The 23,472-nt window shown below is 44.8% G+C and overlaps 1 protein-coding gene across 1 annotated transcript in view; it reads right to left on the bottom strand.

Annotated features, from left to right (window-relative positions):
• Positions 1 to 23,472, bottom strand: part of COG2 (component of oligomeric golgi complex 2) — a 326,732-nt gene that overhangs the window by 37,626 nt on the left and 265,634 nt on the right. Inside the window, exon 16 of the mRNA XM_085611476.1 lies at positions 1,245 to 1,384. Within this exon, the coding sequence (XP_085467602.1) occupies positions 1,245 to 1,384 (140 nt within the window). The remainder of the gene's footprint in view (positions 1 to 1,244; positions 1,385 to 23,472) is intronic.

The raw sequence follows: 23,472 nt of genomic DNA on the forward strand, positions 1-23,472 counted from the left end.
GACTCCACAAGATGTTTCCTGCTACTCCCTCAAAATGCCAGAGGTGCGTTGAGGAGGATTCCGGGTTTCTACATATGCTGTGGACATGTCCGGCACTAACGAACTATCGGACACAGATTGCACACGTGCTTACCGATACTGTAGGGTGGGGGGGGAGGTGTCAAGGGGTAGTCGATATAGGTTTATTTAGCAATGCAAAACGTGGGCTAAAAATGCTAAATGGTCTATTTAATGCCAACATAAAAGAAAGGTACACACTGGAACGTGTTGATGTTAACAGTTATGTACGTGTAGGTACTGTACTGACTATGTGCTCAAGTATGTACTAGCAGGGCATTTGTCGATGCAACGTTTTGACACGAAATGGATCCAAGATGGATGTGGGACATTGTATGTACATCTGAATAAAAGTAATAAAGTTTGTGTTAAAAAAAATCAGTTTTCTATAATGTATACTAGACCCAGTGAATAGTACACTGATTTACTAAAGGCCAACACATCAGTTATGGGTCACAAGAGGGAGAATACATATCATATGCCACTAACTAGAGCAAAATATGGTGACTGAAAATAATAGTATAGAAAGATAAGCATAGCTGGTTGTCCTGCTCTAATCACTTCTCATGCAATCACAACAACAGAGCTATTCCATTTGTCATACATTTCTTGCAAAATACACCAAGGGAAAACTTTCCTGAATGAGTGTCTGCATTTTTAAGTATAGACAGGTTTTTAAGAAGTCTTGCAAGTAGTAGTAAAGGAAGTTCACATTTTGGAATACTCTGCAGATTATCAAACAGGACGTTCTAGAGAAGCTGTTCATAGAAGTCAGGTCAACCTTGTCAAACTATCAGCAATCCTTGCACATGTCTATGCAAAGTCCAGGTCTGTTCCGCCCTCTCCAGTCTATTCTCAAAATTGCTAACTTTTTCACCTATTTTTTCTTGTTTGAGTCTGTTTATTGAAATTTGACTTACAATCAGTATATGCGGTTTGCACATTTGGTGATACAATTTGTACAGTATACAGTAGATCCTTAGAGCACGTCCATCATCTAGGCTCCGCTAGCCACAGCCCCGCCAACTTTTTCACCTACGGGATACGGCATTATGACCTACATGGTCTTATATACAATATTTTTCCACATTTTGCACTGTACCATTTACATATCATGGTTTCATTTATAACTCATATTGGAAGTAAACACTCCGTAGAAGTAATCAAACAATTTGTATTCATCTTACTTTTGTGTGCTTTCTGAAAGAGCTCCTTGTAGCCATTCATTTCTGATAGACTCCTTAAGTAAATCTTTGTAGTCACTCTGAAGCTGCTGCAAGGGCCTCAGCGCATTGTCCACATAGAGTGAAGCTCTGGTTGGCATTTCCTGATCAACAATGAAGGGAAACATTAAAAATACTTTAGCAGGAACAATTTTTTTCATTGACAATAGTTGCCTAAGAAATGCTCATTCTCAATACAGATTAACACAACACCTATCTCCAAATAGCCAGTCAAAAAAGTTCTCACTTATCACAGTAGGTCTTTCATAAGGTCCTGGAATATTTACTATTGCAGGAAGATTTGTGAATGGTGTTTTCAATTAACCTTTTTTTTTTTTTTAAACAGATTTTATTTGTCAAATTGCGAATACATCGCAGAGCTCTGTACCCCAGAGACAACTGCAGAATCAAGCCATACATTACCATGGGAACGATCGACTTTTGTGAGTGACATAAAAATGCATGACGAAATCATACAAAGAAATACACCCCCCCCCCCCAACAACCCCCTCCCTCGACCCTCCCCCTGAAGTCGCACAGAGTCCGCATAGTCCTGTCCACTGCCTTTATACAGAATGGAAGAGTCCTAGCATGATAACACTCACGCCCCCCGGGTCACACCCACCCTGCACCTCCACAGACCCACATGCACCAGAAACCACCCCAATGAATGAGCTTCTACTACAGCTGGTGGCTCCAGCCACAGACCCAGGTAATCCGCCCAACTTTTCCATATTTTTTAATGCTTGCGTGGGCATCCCCTAGCTACAAAAATGAGCTGTTCTAGCCCCATACAAAAGTCCAAACCATTCTTCCATGCGGTCACCGAGGGGGCCCGCGGCGCCTTCCATGCCTTAGTGATATCTCGTTTCGCCAATGTGAGGCCTAGTAGCATGAGGTGTCGTTTGTAAACATTAACCCCATTCCCTCCATAACGTGAAGCAGGGCCAGCCGCGGCGTACGCGGGAGCTCCCATACCAGGGCCTCCGAGAGGCAGGAAAACACCCCTCTCCAAAAACGATCCAAGGAAAGACACTGCCAGATAGTATGTATAAACTTACCCTCCTCTGTACCACATCGAAGACACTCCGGGGAGGCAATCAAACCCGCCGGCCACAATTGAGCCCAGGTAAAATAGACCCTGTGCAGGTACTTAAATTGGATGAGGATAAGGCGCATCGCTATGGCCGCTCCCCGTGGGGCCGCCAAGGCCTCCCTCCAATCCTCCTCCTCCAGCATTCAATTAACCTTTTAATACCAAATATACATTGCCTAATAAACCTTTCTGACAATAAGCCTATGAAAAGGTGCTGAACACTTGAGCATAATCTCAGCTTCCTTTTAGTAACAGGATCGGAATGTAAGAGCAGTCATGTATGGGAGGCAAACATGGTGGAGCAGAAAGTAACTAAACATACTGGGTGCCCAACACCAGACAGCCATTGTTTTGTAGCTGTGTTACTGAAAGGATCACCCCACAAAGGAATTAAAAGTGAATGGTATTGTCATAATCCATTAGTTGCCCTTCTTCCAGGACGTTAGAGTGAACAAAGCATTAGGCACTTTAATATTATGCAATTACCTATTCATGAAAAGAGCATATTTTAGACTAGGAGCCTAAGTACCTCATTTTTAATGTTCATCCAATTAATGATGTTAAACACACAGTCGCACTGAAAGATGACAGATGGCAATTGTATATATATTGTAATAAACGTCCAACATTTGGGAATCCAAAAATCACCTTTTTAGACAACAGTATTGAAAAGTGCCTTTCAAAACGTATTTCTATTACCTGTTCCTCCAAATAATATTTGAAAGGATTTTATAGCCATTCTGCAACTCTTTTTGAAACATAATTAAAAAAAAACCAACATGCAAGATATTGAGTAGAGCACACATCATGATAACGTGCCACGTCTTTAAAACTGTTATGGGTAAGTAACTTCCCCCTTAAAGGATGGTATATTTCTTCAGTGTTACCAGATGCAACTCAGCTAAATGCACTAACTAAGATACTAATTGCTTTAAAATACATGGTGCCGACAGAGTTGGTTCTGAATCCTTCTCTACTTTTAATATTACCAAACCAGGATTCCTGAAAAATGGTCTTTACTCAATGAAAATTAAAGTTTCATTGTATTATAGAGTGACAAGATCAAAACATCTGCCTACGAAAAAGATAGAGTTCTTACTCTTTAATGATTGTTTAATTAATATATAAAAGGAGTGCTCAGGCTGCTCAAGATTATCGAATAGCAAGACCCCAGTGATATTCTTCTTCTCAATCTTTATTTCGACAACAGTCATAAAAGTACAAACAATTGACAAAGATACAATAATTTGATAAAATAAATAAAACAGCAATAAACAATAGAATTTGATTAGAATTACTACAAAAATACGTATGCCAATTATAATATCCGCAAGACATGACCCACGCTTGTAAAACATGCCAATAATAGTAATAGTCAATGCAGAGTACCTACGTGAGGAATATAAGTTTTTAGAAGCCCTTTTCTGAGCAAGAATAGCACAAGCTAAAATACATGAGTTTCAGACAAAATTAAGGCAGGTTCTTTTTTTCCTCCACATAGCTAAGAGAAATGATGACATAGCAAAGACTATTACAGTAGTTAAATATTTTTTAAAAACACGATAAGCGTGCATACAATGCGTAAACCCCAGGTTTTTACAGAGAGGAACAATCCAAGACTTCCAGGACAGAAAAATAGAATATGGAGGTCAGTTTCCTGGTCCGCATCGTAACCAGGGCAATTTTTTGGAGAAGACGGCGACCATTTACTCGTAAAAGCTCTTATAGGTAAGGTGCCGTATCTCCACTGCAAATAGAGTTTTCTTGCAGAATGAGGTCTAATCTCGCTTAAGGCATCCTCAAAATAGTAAGAATCTTTAGTCATTAAAAAAGTTTGTGTTAAACAAGAAGATTGAGATTTCTGAATAGAGACAGTAAGTTTGAATTCATAATAAGAATTAGCCAAGTGCTTTCGGGAGACACTAAAACAAGCTGTCTCAGGATTTGACCACAGCTGTGAAAGGCCTAGTAGCCCCAATCCCTCCTTCACATACCTAAGCCAGGGATGATTCCCTGCTTTGGGTAATCCCATGACTTCCATAAATTCATTTCTATAGACCTGAAGCTCTGGGGTAATCCAAAGCCTCCGCCAAAATATTAAAGGTTTAAGGCCCAGTTCTTCATCTATGGGTCTAAGACCCAAATCAAGTCTCAATGGGAGTGAGGGAGAACTGGAGGGTAGGGCTACCAGTTGCCTTAAGAATTTACTTTCTACGGCAGTGATCTCTGGCCGACAATTAGTGCCCCAGAGGTCTCCTCCATAGACCAGACCTCCCCTTGCCTGTAATTTATATATTTCGAGGGGTGGGGTAGTCGGTTTTGCACATGATCTGTTAAAAAGTTTTATAATCCCCCTGACTGATTGGACTAATTTTAATTGTGCCCTAATTTGGTATGGAGCCCATGTCATTGTCTCATTTAGGGTAAGCCCCAGATACTCAAAGGTCTTAACCCTTTCCAGGGCGGTTCCCCCTATGCACGGATTTGAACGAGTTGTCGCTGGTGGGTTAAAAATCATATATTTGGTTTTAAGAGTATTGATTTCTAATCCCCGCTCCAGACAAAATGTCTCAAAGCCATCCAGGACTCGTTGCAACCCCATCGGTGACTTCGAGAGTAGTAAAGTGTCATCTGTGAACATTAATCGCAGGAACCCGATGGCCAGCAAGCATGGGGGCATCACTATTGATGACCTTGTTCAGTTGTGAGAACGCTCCGTTGACGTAGAGGCAGAACAGGGTTGGAGCCAACACACAGCCCTGTCTGACTCCTTTGACAACCGGAAATCTGGAAGTTAAAGCCCCATTTTTGCCACACCTGACTTGTGCAAAATTCCCCTTGTGCAAACGAATTATCATATTCAACAAAGGAGCGGGGATGCCCAATTGTGAAAGAACGGACCACAGTTTTGATCTGGGAACCAAATCAAACGCCGCACGTAGATCCACAAATACAGTATACAGAGAGCCACCCTCCACTTTGACAGTTTTCCAAAATAGCATGGTGATGCGGAAGATTTGGTCCAGAGTAGAGACATTCTTCCTAAAACCCGCCTGATAGGGGCTCAGAATGGAGAACTCCTCCATCCAGTCCAAATTTTCTGGGGTACATCTATGAGGCTGATAGGCCTGTAGTTAACCGGAAGCAGAGGTGAGCCCTTCTTAAAAATTGGAACTATCTCAGCTCCCAGCCAAGTACAAGGTATCGCCATGCCCTTCTGAACTGCATTAAATAGGGCCGTTAAATAAGGAGCCCAAACCGTCGGTTCATTTTTGAAAAGGTCACCGGGAAGTTTGTCCAGCCCAGGTGCTTTACCGGCTGGAAGATTGTATAATATATCAAAAACTTCTTGCTCCCTAAAATCATCACCATATTGAACAGTGATAATTTTGGGCGGTGTTGCCCCCTGGTCCTTATCATTGATGATAGTATCACTGCCATATAGGGAGGAAAAATGGTCTTCCCAGACGTTTGGAGCGATGTTGGGTGCTATCGCTGATAAGGGTTCAGACGAGCCCGTGTTGACAATTTGCCAGAACTTACGGGGGTCTTTTATTTTTAATGCAGCAGATAGATTATCCCAATTGTGAATTTCCCACTCCAACTTAGCATGGTGGATTAAATGCTTATATTCCAATCGTTTTTGTCTAATTAGCGCCTTGTTAGTATTGGACTTTACAACTTTGAGAAGTTCTGTTTTTAGTTTCCTACAGGCGGCATTATACCAAGAAGGTATATTGCCACTCCTTCTCTCTTTAGGCGCTATAGGATTGAAAACATTAGCCAAAATAGCATTTAATTCGAGATTTAGAACCTCAAATTTTAAAAAAGTTTCAGAGGTAGGGCTCTGCAATGGTAAGGAACCAACAGCTTCCAATACCGGGATTACCTTCTCATAAAGTTCTGGCAGTATCGCCGGATAATTGACTCATTTTTTCCACCTCAACCTACGCCTATTGCTGGATAAATGGCAGCCTATATCTGGGTCCTCGTTCATATTACATGGGACTTCAAATTTCCCTGGGGAGAGAAACTCAAGGATCAGTGGATTATGGTCACTATCTTCCCTTGTTTCTATCCTAAAATCTAAGACCTTTTTCCAAGCGGAACTCTCAACAAATATATAATCCAGCCTTGATTCTTGGCCAGGTTTGTTAAAAGTGCACTTAGCGGGGACGTCTGATTTAGAACGACCATTACGTGCCCTAATTGAGTGCTTTAAAGTTAGGGCCATAATTTGGACAGCAAGAGGCGACCATGACCTCGGAGATGGGCCCACAACTGGGGGAATTGCCCAATATTCATCCTCCTCCTGGGTATCGCTGTCCAACAAACCCGAAAGCGGCTCAAAATGACAGTTAAAATCCTCCCCAATTAAAAGGGTGGTACCCTGAGGAATCGTATTTAAAAATGTAGAGAGCTCTTCAATAGTGTCAGACTCCGCTGTAATGTTCACAGGTCTAGAATAGACATTAATCAAGGCGAGACGAAAATCATTTGGCCATTCCAGGGACACACATTGCACATCCTCTGATGACGTATCCATAACCGTGGCCTGACAGCCCAGGAGGGTACGCACCCAAATTGTCACGCCCCCGGATGGTCTGCCCCTACCGCTCCACCTTGCCGGGATTGAAAATGAAGCAAAGCCACTCCGATGATATTCATCCCTGGCCCAAGTTTCCTGAAAGAGGCATATGTCGTTTTTATCTATAAACAAGCCCCACTCAGGAGACATTATTTTATTGGCAATCCCTGCTAAATTCCACGACAGAAGTGTCAGAGAAGCCAGAGGAGGTGGCACCACCAGATTTAGCTCAACATTACCCTCAATAGGCGTTACATTCTCGACCCCATAGCCATTTTCTACAATCCCATTCTCCTCAACTTGGGAAATTGAGGCAGGAGAGACTCGGGGTAGAACCCTCTTAACTATATCTGTTCCCCCTAGTCCACCCCTGCTCACACATATGGATAGGCGCTCATTGTGGGTAATTTTGTTACTACTAATGGCACTGGCTATCAGCTGGCTCTTTGAATTAGGGTTACTGGATAGTCAGTCTGTCTATCTCGTTCAAGCAGCTGAACCTTTTATAATCCAGAAAATGCGGGGTCATAATAGAGTGGTGTAATTTATTTCTGAACCCTCTGGGAAGGCTTCTACCACCCACCCTCGCCCATCCCAATTCCAGTGCCTCATCAGAAAACCTAACATGTGGTGGGTAGAAAAAGGCCACCGGTAATGTCCGGATTAATGACTCATCCTGAGAGGGGGGACAGCTAAGAATGTAAGAAACTGCCCCAGGATCCCTAAAATTTACCACAACACAATCACCCCTAATACTTTTCTTAGATGTTCCCAGCCATGAGACCCTTCTAACCATCATAATCTCACCAAAAGACTGTAGAGGTAAGGATCTATGCTTATTTAACCAACTTACAACTTTATTCTTTAGTGAGACAAAAGATTCTTCTTTTGTATTGGTGAGTTCAGGAACTCCAGCTAGGACGACTGCCAGCGGGGCTGCTTCCGGAGGTAGATTTAATATCTGATCCTTCCTCAAACTATTGCCCTCCTGATTTTCTTGCTCTACATTAAGAACGGGCTTATCCACCACCAACCTAGAGGAAAGAGGGGGGTCAGAATATATATTCCTTTTTGAGGCAACTTGCACTTGGAGAGGGGAGTTTGCCAAAATTGGAATAGTTGCTGCGGAGTTGGAGTTAGGCAAACACTCAGCTATTGAGGTGGCAACCCTTCCCTCTATCCAATGCTCGATGGCCCTCTCTATATTTGCCAGCCTAAGATCTATTTGGTCAAATCTGACAAATAAAGGGTCCAGAAGAGATTTCAAAAGACTTGGAAAGTCTTGAGTTTGGAGGCCAGCCCTTACCTCAATGTTATCATTATTGGTCAAAATGGAAGGGTGATCTACAGAGGGGCTGTGGGCAAGGAGAGTAGCAGAAGAGATGCGTCCGACGCTGCGTCCCGCGCTGCGTTTCTGTAGTCCCGTTATATACGTCCTGATGAGGGGTCGGAGTCGCTTTGGAAGAGGCAGCAGCTGTGGGATGGTGGGCTGCTGGTCCTCGCAGTCCTTTGCACTATCAGCCCCAAAAACGGCAACACCAAGTAAGGCTCCCGCGAGTGGCTCCCGCGAAGCGGGCGCCGCGAGGCGTTTTCAAGTGTCCTGATGGGGGGGCGGAGTCGCTTTGGAAGAGGCAGCAGCTGTGGGATGGTGGGCTGCTGGTCCTCGCAGTCCTTTGCACTATCAGCCCCAAAAACGGCAACACCAAGTAAGGCTCCCGCGAGGCGTTTTCAAGTGTCCTGATAGGGGGGGCGGAGTCGCTTTGGAAGAGGCATCAGCTGTGGGATGGTGGGCTGCTGGTCCTCCCAGTCCTTTGCACTATCAGCCCCAAAAATGGCAACACCAAGTAAGGCTCCCGCGAGTGGCTCCCGCGAAGCGGGGGCCGCGAGGCGTTTTCAAGTGTCCTGATGGGGGGGCGGAGTCGCTTTGGAAGAGCCAGCAGCTGTGGGATGGTGGGCTGCTGGTCCTCGCAGTCCTTTACACTATCAGCCCCAAAAACGGCAACACCAAGTAAGGCTCCCGCGAAGCGGGGGCCGCGAGGCGTTTTCAAGTGTCCTGATGGGGGGGCGGAGTCGCTTTGGAAGAGGCAGCAGCTGTGGGATGGTGGGCTGCTGGTCCTCGCAGTCCTTTGCACTATCAGCCCCAAAAACGGCAACACCAAGTAAGGCTCCCGCGAGTGATATTCACTAATTTGTGCATCAAGCACACTCTTTCCAAAAGCAAGACTGTATTCACACAGTAAATAGTTGATGGCAATAAAAAGAAAGTGTGCTTTGAAAGCTAACTATAAGGAAGCAGACACGAAATGGTTACTTACCAGCAGAACTAGTTTTGCAGCTTTAAGAGTTTTCTGGATTCACATACTATGCATTATTCCGCCATCTAGTGGTTGGGTCCAAAATGTATTATTTTTTTCCCTTTCTGTGGGCGTCATCAACCACCATTTGAAGGTATGTCCCTCCCCTGTGTGACGTCAGACGGAGCCCTGGATGTTCCTGTGCGTAATCGTCATTTTCTGATTCCACTTGGGAAATTGTGTCAGGAGAGACTCGGGGTAGAACCCTCTTAACTATATCTGTTCCCCCTAGTCCACCCCTGCTCACACATATGGATAGGCGCTCATTGTGGGTAATTTTGTTACTACTAATGGCACTGGCTATCAGCTGGCTCTTTGAATTAGGGTTACTGGATAGTCAGTCTGTCTATCTCGTTCAAGCAGCTGAACCTATTATAATCCAGAAAATGCGGGGTCATAATAGAGTGGTGTAATTTATTTCTGAACCCTCTGGGAAGGCTTCTACCACCCACCCTCGCCCATCCCAATTCCAGTGCCTCATCAGAAAACCTAACATGTGGTGGGTAGAAAAAGGCCACCGGTAATGTCCGGATTAATGACTCATCCTGAGAGGGGGGACAGCTAAGAATGTAAGAAACTGCCCCAGGATCCCTAAAATTTACCACAACACAATCACCCCTAATACTTTTCTTAGATGTTCCCAGCCATGAGACCCTTCTAACCATCATAATCTCACCAAAAGACTGTAGAGGTAAGGATCTATGCTTATTTAACCAACTTACTACTTTATTCTTTAGTGAGGCAAAAGATTCTTCTTTTGTATTGGTGAGTTCGGGATCTCCAGCTAGGACGACTGCCAGCGGGGCTGCTTCCGGAGGTAGATTTAATATCTGATCCTTCCTCAAACTATTGCCCTCCTGATTTTCTTGTTCTACATTAAGAACGGGCTTATCCACCACCAACCTAGAGGAAAGAGGGGGGTCAGAATATATAGACCTTTTTGAGGCAACTTGCACTTGGAGAGGGGAGTTTGCCAAAATTGGAATAGTTGCTGAGGAGTTGGAGTTAGGTAAACACTCAGCTATTGAGGTGGCAACCCTTCCCTCTATCCAATGCTCGATGGCCCTCTCTATATTTGCCAGCCTAAGATCTATTTGGTCAAATCTGACAAATAAAGGGTCCAGAAGAGATTTCAAAAGACTTGGAAAGTCTTGAGTTTGGAGGCCAGCCCTTACCTCAATGTTATCATTATTGATCAAAATGGAAGGGTGATCTACAGAGGGGCTGTGGGCAAGGAGAGTAGCAGAAGAGATGCGTCCCGCACTGCGTCCCGCGCTGCGTTTCTGAAGTCCCGTTGTATACGTCCTGATGAGGGGTCGGAGTCGCTTTGGAAGAGGCAGCAGCTGTGGGATGGTGGGCTGCTGGTCCTCGCAGTCCTTTGCACTATCAGCCCCAAAAACGGCAACACCAAGTAAGGCTCCCGCGAGTGGCTCCCGCGAGTGGCTCCCGCGAGGCGTTTTCAAGTGTCCTGATGGGGGGGCGGAGTCGCTTTGGAAGAGGCAGCAGCTGTAGGATGGTGGGCTGCTGGTCCTCGCAGTCCTTTGCACTATCAGCCCCAAAAACGGCAACACCAAGTAAGGCTCCCGCGAGTGATATTCACTAATTTGTGCATCAAGCACACTCTTTCCAAAAGCAAGACTGTATTCACACAGTAAATAGTTGATTGCAATAAAAAGAAAGTGTGCTTTGAAAGCTAACTATAAGGAAGCAGACACGAAATGGTTACTTACCAGCAGAACTAGTTTTGCAGCTTTAAGAGTTTTCTGGATTCACATACTATGCATTATTCCGCCATCTAGTGGTTGGGTCCAAAATGTATTATTTTTTTCCCTTTCTGTGGGCGTCGTCAACCACCATTTGAAGGTATGTCCCTCCCCTGTGTGACGTCAGATGGAGCCCTGGATGTTCCTGTGCGTAATCGTCACTTTCTGATTCTTTTTTTTTCTCCTTTCTTTTCTGGTATACTTCCTCCTTGCTTTTTTCTTCCCCACCTGGTTGCATCATCTCCCATTTTCAGGAAGGTTGGTAGGTCGCATGTGAATTCAGAAAACTCTTCAAGCTACAAAACTAATCCTACTGATAAGAAACCATTTCCTTTTACAGTATGAATCCTTTTCTGGATTCACATGCTCAGCATTAGATTATATAGCAGTATCCCTTCCCATGGGTTGGTTGGGATGAAATGTGGAAGTGTTAGAAAACAGGTGGTGTAAGTAACTTTTGTCCCACCTGTGCCTCTTCGCTCATCTGAATGTATACACAATAAGATTTTGGAAAGGTATGTGGTGACGACCATATCGCTGCTGCGAAGGGTGTCCATGGGTACATTTGCTAGGAACACAAGTGTTGCACCCTTATTTGTTGTTGAGTGGGCTCTTGAGCGAATAGGCAGTCTCATCCCCGCCCTCGAAAAGCAAGTCTGTATTGTTTCCACAGTCCATCTTGAGATTGTTCCTTCAGTTACTGGGGAAACCTTGGTTGCTTTCACAAAGGAGATAAACAACTGGTTTCCTTTATGAAACGTCTTTGTTTCTTGCACATAGTACATTAAAGCCCTCAATACATCCAACGTGTGTAGGGTCCTCTCTGCCTGAGTCTTTGAAGAAGGATGGTAGCTGAATATTTTGGTTGAAAGTGGATCATCATCTTGGGTAGGAACTGTGGGTTGGTTTTGAGAACTACCTTTCTGTATTTGCAGGTATGGTTCCTGTATTGTTAGTGATTGTAGCTCCCTCACTCTGTATAGTGATGTGATTGCAATTAGAAATACTGTCTTGAGTAAGATTGATTTGTGATCAGTCTTGTGCAAAGGTTTAAACGGCTTGATCATTAATTGATTGAGCATGGTGTTTAAGCTCCACAAAGGTGCTGGAACGGATCATGGTGGTGCAATACTTTTAGCTCCTTCCAATAATCTTTTCACCACTGGTGATGTGAAAAAACAGTTACATGAAGTGACCCTGGTGTTTCCGGAAGTTCCCCATTGCCCAAATTTGGGATGACCTCCTTACCACCTTTCAGGTAGCCTGCCGGAACCGAGGGATAACCTGAGCCTTAGGAGGGCATCGCTGCCCTACTGGCTGGATGGCGACATCCCTGAGACCATGGCGGGGATAGCTCCCGGCCCCCTCTGCTTGCTTGCCCCCCTGGCGCCTCTCGCATATTGTGCTGCAGGGGGCTGCTGCTAGACATCGCCTACAGTGCGTCTACGGCGCGCGCGCAGGGCTTGCTGCCGCCGCCGCTTGAGAGGACGCGCGCGATACTGGGATACGGACACACCCGGGAAGATATGACCATTCCGCCCCGCTCAGACGCCCCCTCCTAGGCGTGGAGGAATACCTCCCTCACACGAGAGGATAATCTAGGACTGCGGACGCAGACACGGCGGGCTCTTGGCCCCCCTTCCGACGGCCCCCTGCCCCCCCCCCCCTTCTTCCCCCCCCCACGACCTGCTGCTCGGCGCGCCTCCCATATGGCCCAGCTATGCCCCGCTTGACAGCTACTGTCTCCTCCTACACTGCTGCAGAACGATCTCCACCTCCCCCCCTCCCCTCTTATTCTAGACCTCACCCGAGTTTTCGACCCTAGCCCTGACCCCTACGTTCATATTACACACACGGGGAGCAGTTCGGCGACTGGCTACGCTCCCTGACCGAACCCGTGTCCAACCACAGAAACAGTTGCTGGAAGCGTTACCCGACACCCCCGAGGCGCTGCCCTACCTTGCGCGCTCTATGTAGCACTGATGAGGCAGCACTGGCGTACACTACGCGCAGACGGCGGCTATGCCTGGCAAACGCGGAATGATCCACTCGAAATGTGCAGAGTTCCACGCCAGGCTTGCACAGGCACTCGGCGGCCTGGGGAGCGCACTGCTGAAGGGATAATAGAGCGCCATGCGCCGCGCGCATAGGGCTGAGCTGCGAAACGGCACACTGGGCTTGTCGGATGTACACGCTGCTATGTGCGTCTTTGTGAGCTATACTGCCACCTCCTCGTCGCGCTCCAGCTTACGCCAAGAGTAGGCCACCGGGGCTCCGTTGCCCGGAGACCAGGGCATTTGGTGGGGAACCTGGTGCCTTGCGCGATTCCCCCTACGAGCCTAGGGGCTAATTGACGGCGCCGCACTGAGGGCTGGCACACAGCGCCCTCCTCTCTTGCAGGCAATGCGCTTCAGATGAGACACGACGAAATACAGAAAAGCACCATCGACCCACTTACACACAATGTACATACCTGATTCCTATGCATATGTTCAACTGTTAACCGCCGCCGGACCTCCGGGTTGTCGGCTAAATGGCTGTGTCTCACCATCTGAACATGTGTATCTTTGTATTGCTGAATTGATGCCTTGGCAAAGGACAGTACATTGTCAATTGATGCAACTGCGGTTAATAAAGGTTTTAAAAAAATAAATAAAAATGAAGTGACCCTGGTGTAGGCTACTATTGCTGCCAGGTGTACCTTTAAGGATGAATAGGTTAACCTGGTGTCTAACAGGTGAGAGAGGTAAGTTAATACAGTTTCTTGTTTTGTCCTGGTCTCCATATTTCTGTTATTTGTGCACCAGTGAATACATCTGTTCCATTTTGCTGCATAACATTTTCTGGTGATAGCTTTCTTGCTTCATTTAGAATTTCCATTGTCCTGCTAGGAGTTTCAGATTACCGAATTCTAGATATTCAAAAGCCAGGCCGCTAGGCTGAGCGTTGCTGGCTCCGGGTGGTACACTCTCCCCCCCTGCATTGTTAGGAGATCCTGTTCTGCTTTGATTGAGATCATTTGTCCCCTGGACATCTCTATTAGGTCCGAGTATCAGGTCTGTCTGACCCACTGTGGAGCTATGAGGATGAGTTTTGTCCCTGGTTGTCTGAACTTTTCCAGCACCTTCGGTATCAGGGGAAATGGAGAAAAGAGTATACAAATCTCCCAGACCAAATTACTGACAGAGCATTCCCTTCTGACTGGTGGTGTTGAAACTTGGAGGCGAAGTGTTGGCATTTTGTGTTTCTGCGTACAGTTCTTAAGCTGGTCTCCCCCAGACCTTGAATATCTTCTCCAGTGTTTTATTGTTTTAGCTTCCACTCGTGGGAGCTGTTTTCTTGTCTGCATAGTCTGTCCTCCTCCATGTTCTGTATCCTGGTAGGTGGACAGTTTGTAGTGTGATCTTCTTTGGTATTGTCCATTTCCATATTTCTTGGGATAGTTTGCTCAGTGTGAACTATTTTGTGTCTCCTAGTTTGTTGAGATAAAACATGGCTGTTGTGTTGTCTGTTTGCATCAGTATGGCCTTGTCTCTTATGTGTGCTTGAAAAGCCTTCAGGTCTAGGAAAACAGGTAGTGGGTGTGTTTCAGCACATCTGTGCTGTTCCACTGTCCCCATACCTTTAGGTTGCCTGTGTGTGCTCCCCAACCTTTGTGGGCTGCATCTGTGGTGATGGTCAGCGTTGGAATTTTGAATGGTCTCCCTAAGATCAAATCTTTTGATTTCCACCATTGTATCTCCTTTTGTATTTCTGTTGTGACAACCACAAGATCCTTTTTAAACCAACAAAAGGACACTGTTCCTAAAGCAGGGTGCAAAAAGTCACCCGTGCATTTAACAAGGAAAAGAAATGTGAACAAAGAACGAGAAACCTTGGGTAAGGGGTACCCACAAGTGAGGGGAAAAAATATTTTCGTCCTCTGGTGCCCTCACACCCCTCAAGGGGTGTCATGCTTCATCGTCAGGCAGTTGCTCCTCTATTTCTTTTTTTATTAGAACCGATGTGCACACAGCTGTGGCACATTATGAGGCATCAAGTTTTACTGAAGTCCATATGTTTGGTTCATTTTGTTTCTCTTCCTTAGGTATTAATCATAAGCGGCATCCATCATACAGCTGTTGCCATACCGGAGGTATACAGGTTCCTGTCCCGCCCTGATTGAGATAGAGGGTATTTTATCTAATTTACACTGTTCACGTGCACTTAACCTGTTTGAATTATTGTGGTCCTGAAGAAGCGCAAACGACCCTGTTTGGGCGAGATAAGCGCGAAACATGTTGACCTATGACCTTTGACACCCGGGCATAGTGAGCCTTTGGGGCAATGTTTCACTTAGTGTTTTTTGGACTGTGATGGGTACAACAGATACATTGTCGCTGCATGTTGACTCTTTTTTTAACTCATTAACTATCTTGCACGCACATCCTCTTTTTTACCCCCATTGAACCCACTCCCCACACACCCTCATGCACCATCCGGCAGTCCTATAAAAGATCTCCGATAAAGTGACCCTTCGGGGGGCCCGTAGGGAATTGCAGCGGTGGCCCTACGAGGAGCAATTGCCTGATGATGAAGCATGACACCCCTTGGGGTGTGTGAGGGCACCAGAGGACGAAAAGTTTTTTCCCCCTCACTTGTGGGTACCCCTTACCTAAGGTTTCTCTTTCTTTGTTCACATTTCTTTTTCTTGTTAAATGCACAGGTGACTTTTTGCACCCTGCTTTAGGAACAGTGTCCTTTTGTTGGTTTAAAATGTATGCATTAGGAGCATGGACACTGGACCTTTAATAGCTCCTAGGTCCCTCCCTCTTTTTGTTTAATAACCACTAGATCCTCCCAACTCCCGGTGGCTAGTGACTATTTGTTGCGGATCCATTCCTAGAAGGGGTGCATGTGCAGTCTCACATGTATTATAAGTGGTATGTAAGGTGCCATCATGCCCATTAGTTTCATGACAGCCCCCACTGTCAGAGAACAACCTCTCTGGTAGAGGTCAGTTGCTCTGTGATCGCCATTGCGATCTTTGTTACTGGGTATGCTCGTGCTGTCTTTGAGTTTATAGTCTCCCAGGAACACTTACCTGTTCTGGTTGTGGTGACAACTTCTTGTGGTTTATGGTGAAGCCCAGTCATTGCAGTGTGGTGATCGCTATTTGAGTATCCTTTTGGCATATTTGTTTTGAATGTGCTTTTTCTAGCCAATCGTCCAAGTATGTGTAGACATGGACACATTGTCTTCATAGGTGTGCTGCTACCGCTCTTTGGAGAGTCGTCATCTTGAAGTGTTGCGTACAAATTTATTTGTTTAGGAATCGGAGGTCCAGGATTGGTCTTCGAATTAGATCTTGTTGCAGGACCAGGAAATAAAGTGAGTAGTTTCCTTTGTTTGCTTCCCTTGTACGGCTTTCTTCTGTAAGAGTTCCTTGACTTCTTTTCTGAGTTGTATGATCTCTTGTCCTTGAAACCTCTTTGGTTTTGGGGGAATTTGTGGTGGTTGCTTGATAAATTCTATGCAGTATCCGCAAAGTATCAGATTCAAAATCCAATAGTCTGAGGTGATTTTTTCCAACTCCTGTGGGTAATCTCCTATGCTGCCTCACTCTGGTGTTTTGTGGTGGCATGTGCTGTTGTTGGGCAAGTCACTTGTCTGCTGTTCTTCCCCTTCTGGGGGATCTGGCTTCCTACCCTTCCTCGTCCATGAAAGGGCTGCCTAACGTTTGTTGCGTGATTTGGTGTGAGCTGCCCAATACTTGCTGTTGGCCCCGGTACATGGAGCTCTGCCACAGGGCCTTCTGGATGCTGTTCCTCCTCTTCTGAAGGAACCCTTGAATTGTAGTGCCCCATTGCCTTTGCCGTCTCGTTATCTTTTTTGAGTTGTTGCAGGGATTCACCTACCACCTGTCCAAACAGGGCACCTCCAATGAATGGCATGCTAATTCTAGAGGCGTGTACTTCTGGTCTTCTTAGTGTGGTGTCCATACACATCTGCGTGCTGGCAGTGTCAACTGCGTCCAAGGCTGATTTGAGGCACGTGTTTGCAATGTTTCTCACCTCTTGAATCAATGCCTTGGCCCACTTTTGGTACTCCTCTGGGGGGGGTGTTGCATAAGGGACTCCATCTCCTCCCATTTCTAATGTCCATACCTGTTTAACAGGGCATTTGAGTTTACAATCCGCCATTGTGTTGCAGGCTCCCTCTCCATTTTCCTTCCCACCAGGTCCAGTCTCTCACTTTCTTTTTCAGGCAGTGGACCTGTGGAGATATGTACATTGTTTCTCTTCCTGGTAGTTGCAATAATGATTGAATCCGCAGGAGCGTTTCCCTAGATGTATTCGGGATCTTGAGTAGATGGCTTACATTTATTTTCTACTCTGGGTGTAACAGCCCTTGCAGTGGCTGGTTCATTGAATGCCTCCTTTCCCTAGCTCAATATGAAGGGGAGCATGGGAAAATAAAGGATCCTCTTGTTTGATGGCATTAAGGTCTCAGGGAGAAAACTAGAGTCTCCTTTTTCCTCCTCTATTTGGACACCAACTGCCTCTGTAGCCCTCTTCAAGAGACTGTTGTAGAGAGATAGATCATCTGGTGAAGATGGCCTCGAAGGGTAATTGTCCACACTTTCTTCTGGGGACTCAGCATTGAGGTCGTGCCACGAATCGTCCTTGAAGCCTGCAACTTCTTTAGCCTCCTCGAGTTTGTGGAGCTCTTCATTAGGTTCTGGTGTTGATGGGGCCTCCAAGGCAGACTGGTCGTCCTCTGTCTCGGTTCCTGGGATCCAAAAATCCTTCAAGGAGTCGTAGAACTTCTTTTTCCTTTGCAGCCATTTTTTGCCTCGAGCCTCCTCTTCTTTTTGACCTCACGCGCTTTCTGCATCGAGCGTCAGCGAAGGTCTCTTTTTTCAGCGTCGATGGGTCTACCGCCTCCGGAACCTTGGTCTTCTCTCTCACTCCCTCTTGAGCGAATGCAATTGTCATAGGTTTCAACAGGGTCTTACTTCCATCTGTATCCCTCGGTCGGGATCCGTTTGGCTCCTTGGGATTCGGCTGACCTTCGGTCGAGGAGTGTTGAGATGCCATAGCTGACTTGTGGGACTTATTGTCTGAGGGTTTTGAGTCAGACCTTTTGGCAGTTTTGTTACCTTAGACTTCTTTTCGGCATCCTCCGCCGCTTCTTTTTATTCTGTGTCAGCTGCATAGATCTCGAAGTCAAACTCCCCTCTATGCGCTGTCTCGACTTCTTCTTCTTCTTCTAGTCTCTGTTGTCCAATGGGAGACAGAGATTGCAGACCTATTGGGGGTCTCTCTGAGCAAACTTGTGGTGGCAGTTGGGCCAGAATTTAAAGCGGATGTTTTCCATGAACCCTACCTGCATTTACTTTCCGACCATGTGTCTGGTGCAGCCGGGTCACCCGTCGGGTGGAGAAGAGAAAGGTCCCTTTCTCTCTTGTTGATGTCCCTCTCGCGGTCTTCGGCAAATCGGTTGATTTTCTGCAAAATCTTTCAATTTCTTGAGAAAAAAGAATCTGAAGTTGACAACTACGCTCAGGAATATGCGGTGCGTCATCTGACGTAACAAAGGGGATGGACATACCACCAAATGGTGGTCAACAACGCACACACACAGAAATAAAGAAAAAAAAAAAGATAATTCCGGACCCAACCACCAGATGGTGGAATAATGCACAGCATGTGAATCCAGAAAAGGATTCATGCTGCAAAACTGTAGTTATGAAATCAAAAATCTTTGGAGAGTTATAAAGCACCTAACTGGAATAAACACACATTGCTCCCCAGAGAATAGGTGTGCAGCAGAGGTTTTAACTCAATACAGCACGGAGTCCTAGATTTTATTTTTCCAATGAATCACAAGTTGGACATCCGAATGATTAACAATCAAACATGTCAGAATATTGTTGACTAGCTCTCCTAATTTATCAAGACTTTAATTCTCTGGCAAACACTCCAAGCACAAAGAAGCATAAGTGGTTGTCCTCCTCACAGCTGCTCATACAGTGGTACCGCTAATCAATTCTCTTACTTCAATAGCCATAATTGGAGAACAGTCATACAGAGAGACACAGTGCAGCAACTACATTAGCAACTCAAAGTTATCATAATGTAGAGGTGTCAATGACCTAGTCACAGCAAACAGAAGGCATGGCCTTCATTAGAGTTGCATATGCACACCATGTAATGCTGGTGTCACCCACGGCTCTACTCGCAAGGGGCATTCTCAAGTCTGTGACACTCACCTGCCAGTTAAGACTAGTCAAGATGTGTTACAGCGTTTAGCCAGGCAGACCTCTTCATTTTTCCCTTTCACCATAATTTTATTTGCATTTATCTTTACGCTGAGAACCACAGTACAGATAAACATTTTATTACTAGATCCCTGTTGGTGCATTCCTTGCTCTAGTAATTTTATGTATCGCTTACCAAGAACCCGAACTCTATGGTGATTGAATTTCGAGATGTTCTATTTTTGCAGTTTATTTAAATACCACAGCTAATGAATATTATATTTACAACTATAGTTTTGTTTCCAACACTCTAGATGATGTGCCAGTGTTTTCGGATAAAAGATTTCACTTTGTGTGAATGAAATGAAAAGGTGGAGTCACAAGTGAGTTTGTTGCACTCAGGTTTCTCAGTTAGGCTCAATATACTGTTGAGATGACAGTACCAGGCTCTCTTAAAGGCAGACTTCACGATCTGTCGTGGATAACCCATCTGGATGAGTACATCATCCTGAGTGTTCACCCATCCATGGACATCCTGATGTTTTCTATTAAATGGGGCAAACACGTTAAGTACCATCTAGTACACTTGGCTGTCCCTACTGCCACTAGAGTAAACACAATTGACAATTCATGGAGGTGTTGGTGGGGGGGGGGGGGGGGGGGGGGGGAGGCACTCCAATCTATGCGCATTTCAACTGTGGCTATTCTGTGGTATACAAGAACACCACAAACACTAAAGGTTTTTTGCACTGGAACAATTGATATTACTCTAAAGGACTTCTCCTATTGTAACTCGACCAATGTAATTTCTTAGATAAGGTGCCCCTGCAACAAAATCTACATTGGGCAAACAATGCAACCCATCAAGGTCCTCATTGAACAGCACAGAAACTGGAGTCCTGTATAAAAATCAAAAGCTGATTCACTCAATACAAGTTGCTATATTCAACATAAAATATAAGAAAAAGGCCTATGTAAGATCGGTGTCAATTAGGCATGGTATCCCATTCATCATAGGAAATAGTAACAATATTTAAACAAACTAATCTTCTTCATTTCCAACCTAATTTTCACATAACACAATCAGCCCAACATATTTAAATACTAAATTAAAAGTAAAAATCAAAAATAACAAAATATTTTCCCTTTGTAAATGTAGTCCTCACATAATATATAAATCTAAGGTCAGAACAATCAAATACAGCCATCCTGCATAAATACATAGCAGATAAAAGCTGTTTAGAAAACAGGAAAACCCATTATGTTGTAAACATACTCTTGCACAGTACAGTAATTCAATCAAACATGGGCAAATGAAGAAATGTCAAACACAAGAAAACCCCACAGTTACAGGCACCATCTTGAAAGGGTGTTTCATTAATCAAAGTTGCAGCTCACTCAGGAAAGAAGTGATATATATCATTATATACTTCAAATACAGATCATTGAATCTTAAATGTGAACCTGGTTGTTGTGACACATGCACATTCAAGCATTGCTCTTTAGTTGCCCAAGAAATATTGTAGTTTGTGAGCTGTATTGGAGGTCAATATCCTCCATCTTCAATGTCATCCTCCAAATGGCATCCAGGCATTGTAACCATAACTCCCTATGCCCATTCCTAGGGTTGGGGTGAACCTGTTCAATCCCCTGGAATTGAAACACAAGACAATATATATATATATGGCCAAGGATTACCTCGAGTCATTGTTTATGACTGCTCTCACATGTTCTATATTGCTTTCACTTAGAGGCTTGATTGTGCTGCCCACATACACTTTTTTGCAGGTACAAATCAGAATATAGATCATGTTCATAATGTTCGTCTGAATCTTGCACTCCCCACTTCCATTGAAATATCTATTTGTATCAGCCCCAATCTGCATACAACACATCGTCCACATTTATAGAAACCTTCGGTCATTTGGCCTCATCAATCAATATGCCTATTTCTAAGAGGACAGCTTCGACAAATCATGTTCTTGATTGTCCTCCCCTTATGAAAGGTAATGCTCGGATAGAGGGTGGGGGCTGGGTGGTTGAGGGGTTAATCGAATCCTTAAAAGCATAATCATGAGTCAACATGCGTCAATGTCTGTTCAAGATCTGGCTTAGTCTGCCCACTTCCAGACCAAAACCTGTAAAAAACCTAATTATCTGTGTCTTGGAACTATACCTAGTTCTTTTGACTCGTAATGTGAACTCATGTTTCAATTGCAGGGCTTCGCTCCTAGCCGTCCTAATCAGGCCACGGTCATATCCCCTACTAAAGATTCTGGTTTAAATATCAGTGATGTTGACAGAGAATTCTCTGTCCACACAACAATTCCTCCATGCTCTAATCATTTCTCAAAATGGTATGGCTCTGATCTGAGAATGCAGATGTTAACTGGTACCATGCAAGACGGAATTACACAGAGCTCTTTTGTGATACACCTGCGCTTTTGTGATACACCTGACTTCGCAGCATCTGATCCTTGACAAAAAATTCAATGTCTAGAAACGTGATCGGAGTACCACTATATATCAAAGTGAACGTCAGATTGTAATCATAATTTATTGTATCAAGCCCAACGGCCTCCTGTAAATCCATGTATAAACCGTCGTCATCATTACATGGGGGAAAATCCTTCCCATCATGAAAACTGTCACATCTGAGTGGTGGCAAACTCTTGTCAGAATTGGAACCAAATAGCTAATGGAAATAATCTCTATGTTCCTGAGATAACTTAGGTAGAGCCTTACCTGACAGCCAGTTGTTGATTTGCCGCTGGTCCGGGACTATGCCTTCTTGGTACACTGCCCTCATAGCACTTAGCAGTTCAGCTCTAAGATCTTGCTCTGCCTTCAGTACCTTCCCCGTTCCTGCTTCCACTGAAGTGTCTATTCTATTCCTGGCCATCTCTGTCTTGGTCTTCCACGCCAGAAGTGCCCTGCTCTTCTTGCCATACTCAAACTGTTTCAATTTACTGGCATTTCACCTATGCCGCGTCATTTGCTCAAGGGCAGCCCTATACTCACCCGCTAAACTCAAGTTCATCCCTCAGATCATGTCTGACCATAAGTTGCACTGACGCATGGATCTCCCTTTCCTTCTGAGCAATCTTATTCAGCATCCCTCCATCCTGTTCCTAAACGCTTAACGACTAACGTAAGCAGCTTTAATTATGCAGCAGCTCAGGTATGCCTTGTAGGCATCCCAGACCATCTGACCACTGGCACTGCCACTATTACTCTGGAGGAAGACATTGGACTCGTTGGTTAAACTTGCTCTATTATTTTGTGATACAGCAGCAACATTCTATCTAGGGTCCACCTGCCACTGGGTTGTGAGACTGGAAGTCTTATGGTCAAATGGACTGCAGAGTGGTCTGAAATGGTAGCCGATAAGTGTGATACAGATTTAGTGAAATGGGCCAACGACCTATCAAGAAGAAAGTAGTTTATGCGGTAAGAGTGTCCATATTTCTTGCTGTAAAACGTATAACCTCTCTGTTTCCCCACCGGTTCTTGTCAAATGTCTACCAACCCCAAATGACGGCTCACATCTCTAATCCTCATTTTCACCATACTGGTATATCTGGCCTTGGATGTCCTATCCTATTTGTTATCTAAGGCCTCACTGAAGTCACCACATATGGGGAGGCAGACAGTACCAGATGTTGTTCTAAAATATTCAGCTGGCTGGGTTCATCACAGTCAGGCCCGTAGAACCCACTGCATGTCCACACAAACCCTCCTTTTTCTATTGTGGCCTGTACCCACCTGCTTGAACAGTCAGCCTCATGGGTTAATATCGTAATTCCCCATTTCTTCTTATTTAATATAGCCACACCTTTAGTGTTGCAAGATTGTTCTGAATACACTATATCCTCAACCCAATAACATCTCCAGAAGTCTTGCAAACACTCTGATTTCCTCGAGTGCGTTTCTTGGGCCTTCTGGCACATGCAAGCAGACAGGATCAATCCATGCCTTCTTTAAGACTTCTTGTACTAACCGTAGTTTCTTCGTGACCCTTAGGAGATTCACATTCCAGGTTATAATATCTACATCTACCCCCTGCATTTGTACAGTATCTCAATAGTCCTAAAGTCACTTATTAACACACAAAAAACTTCCCTAGGAATTTTTTTAAAATTATTTTCT

This window comes from Triturus cristatus, chromosome 6 (genome assembly GCF_964204655.1).
Source record: "Triturus cristatus chromosome 6, aTriCri1.1, whole genome shotgun sequence".
NCBI lineage: Eukaryota > Metazoa > Chordata > Amphibia > Caudata > Salamandridae > Triturus > Triturus cristatus.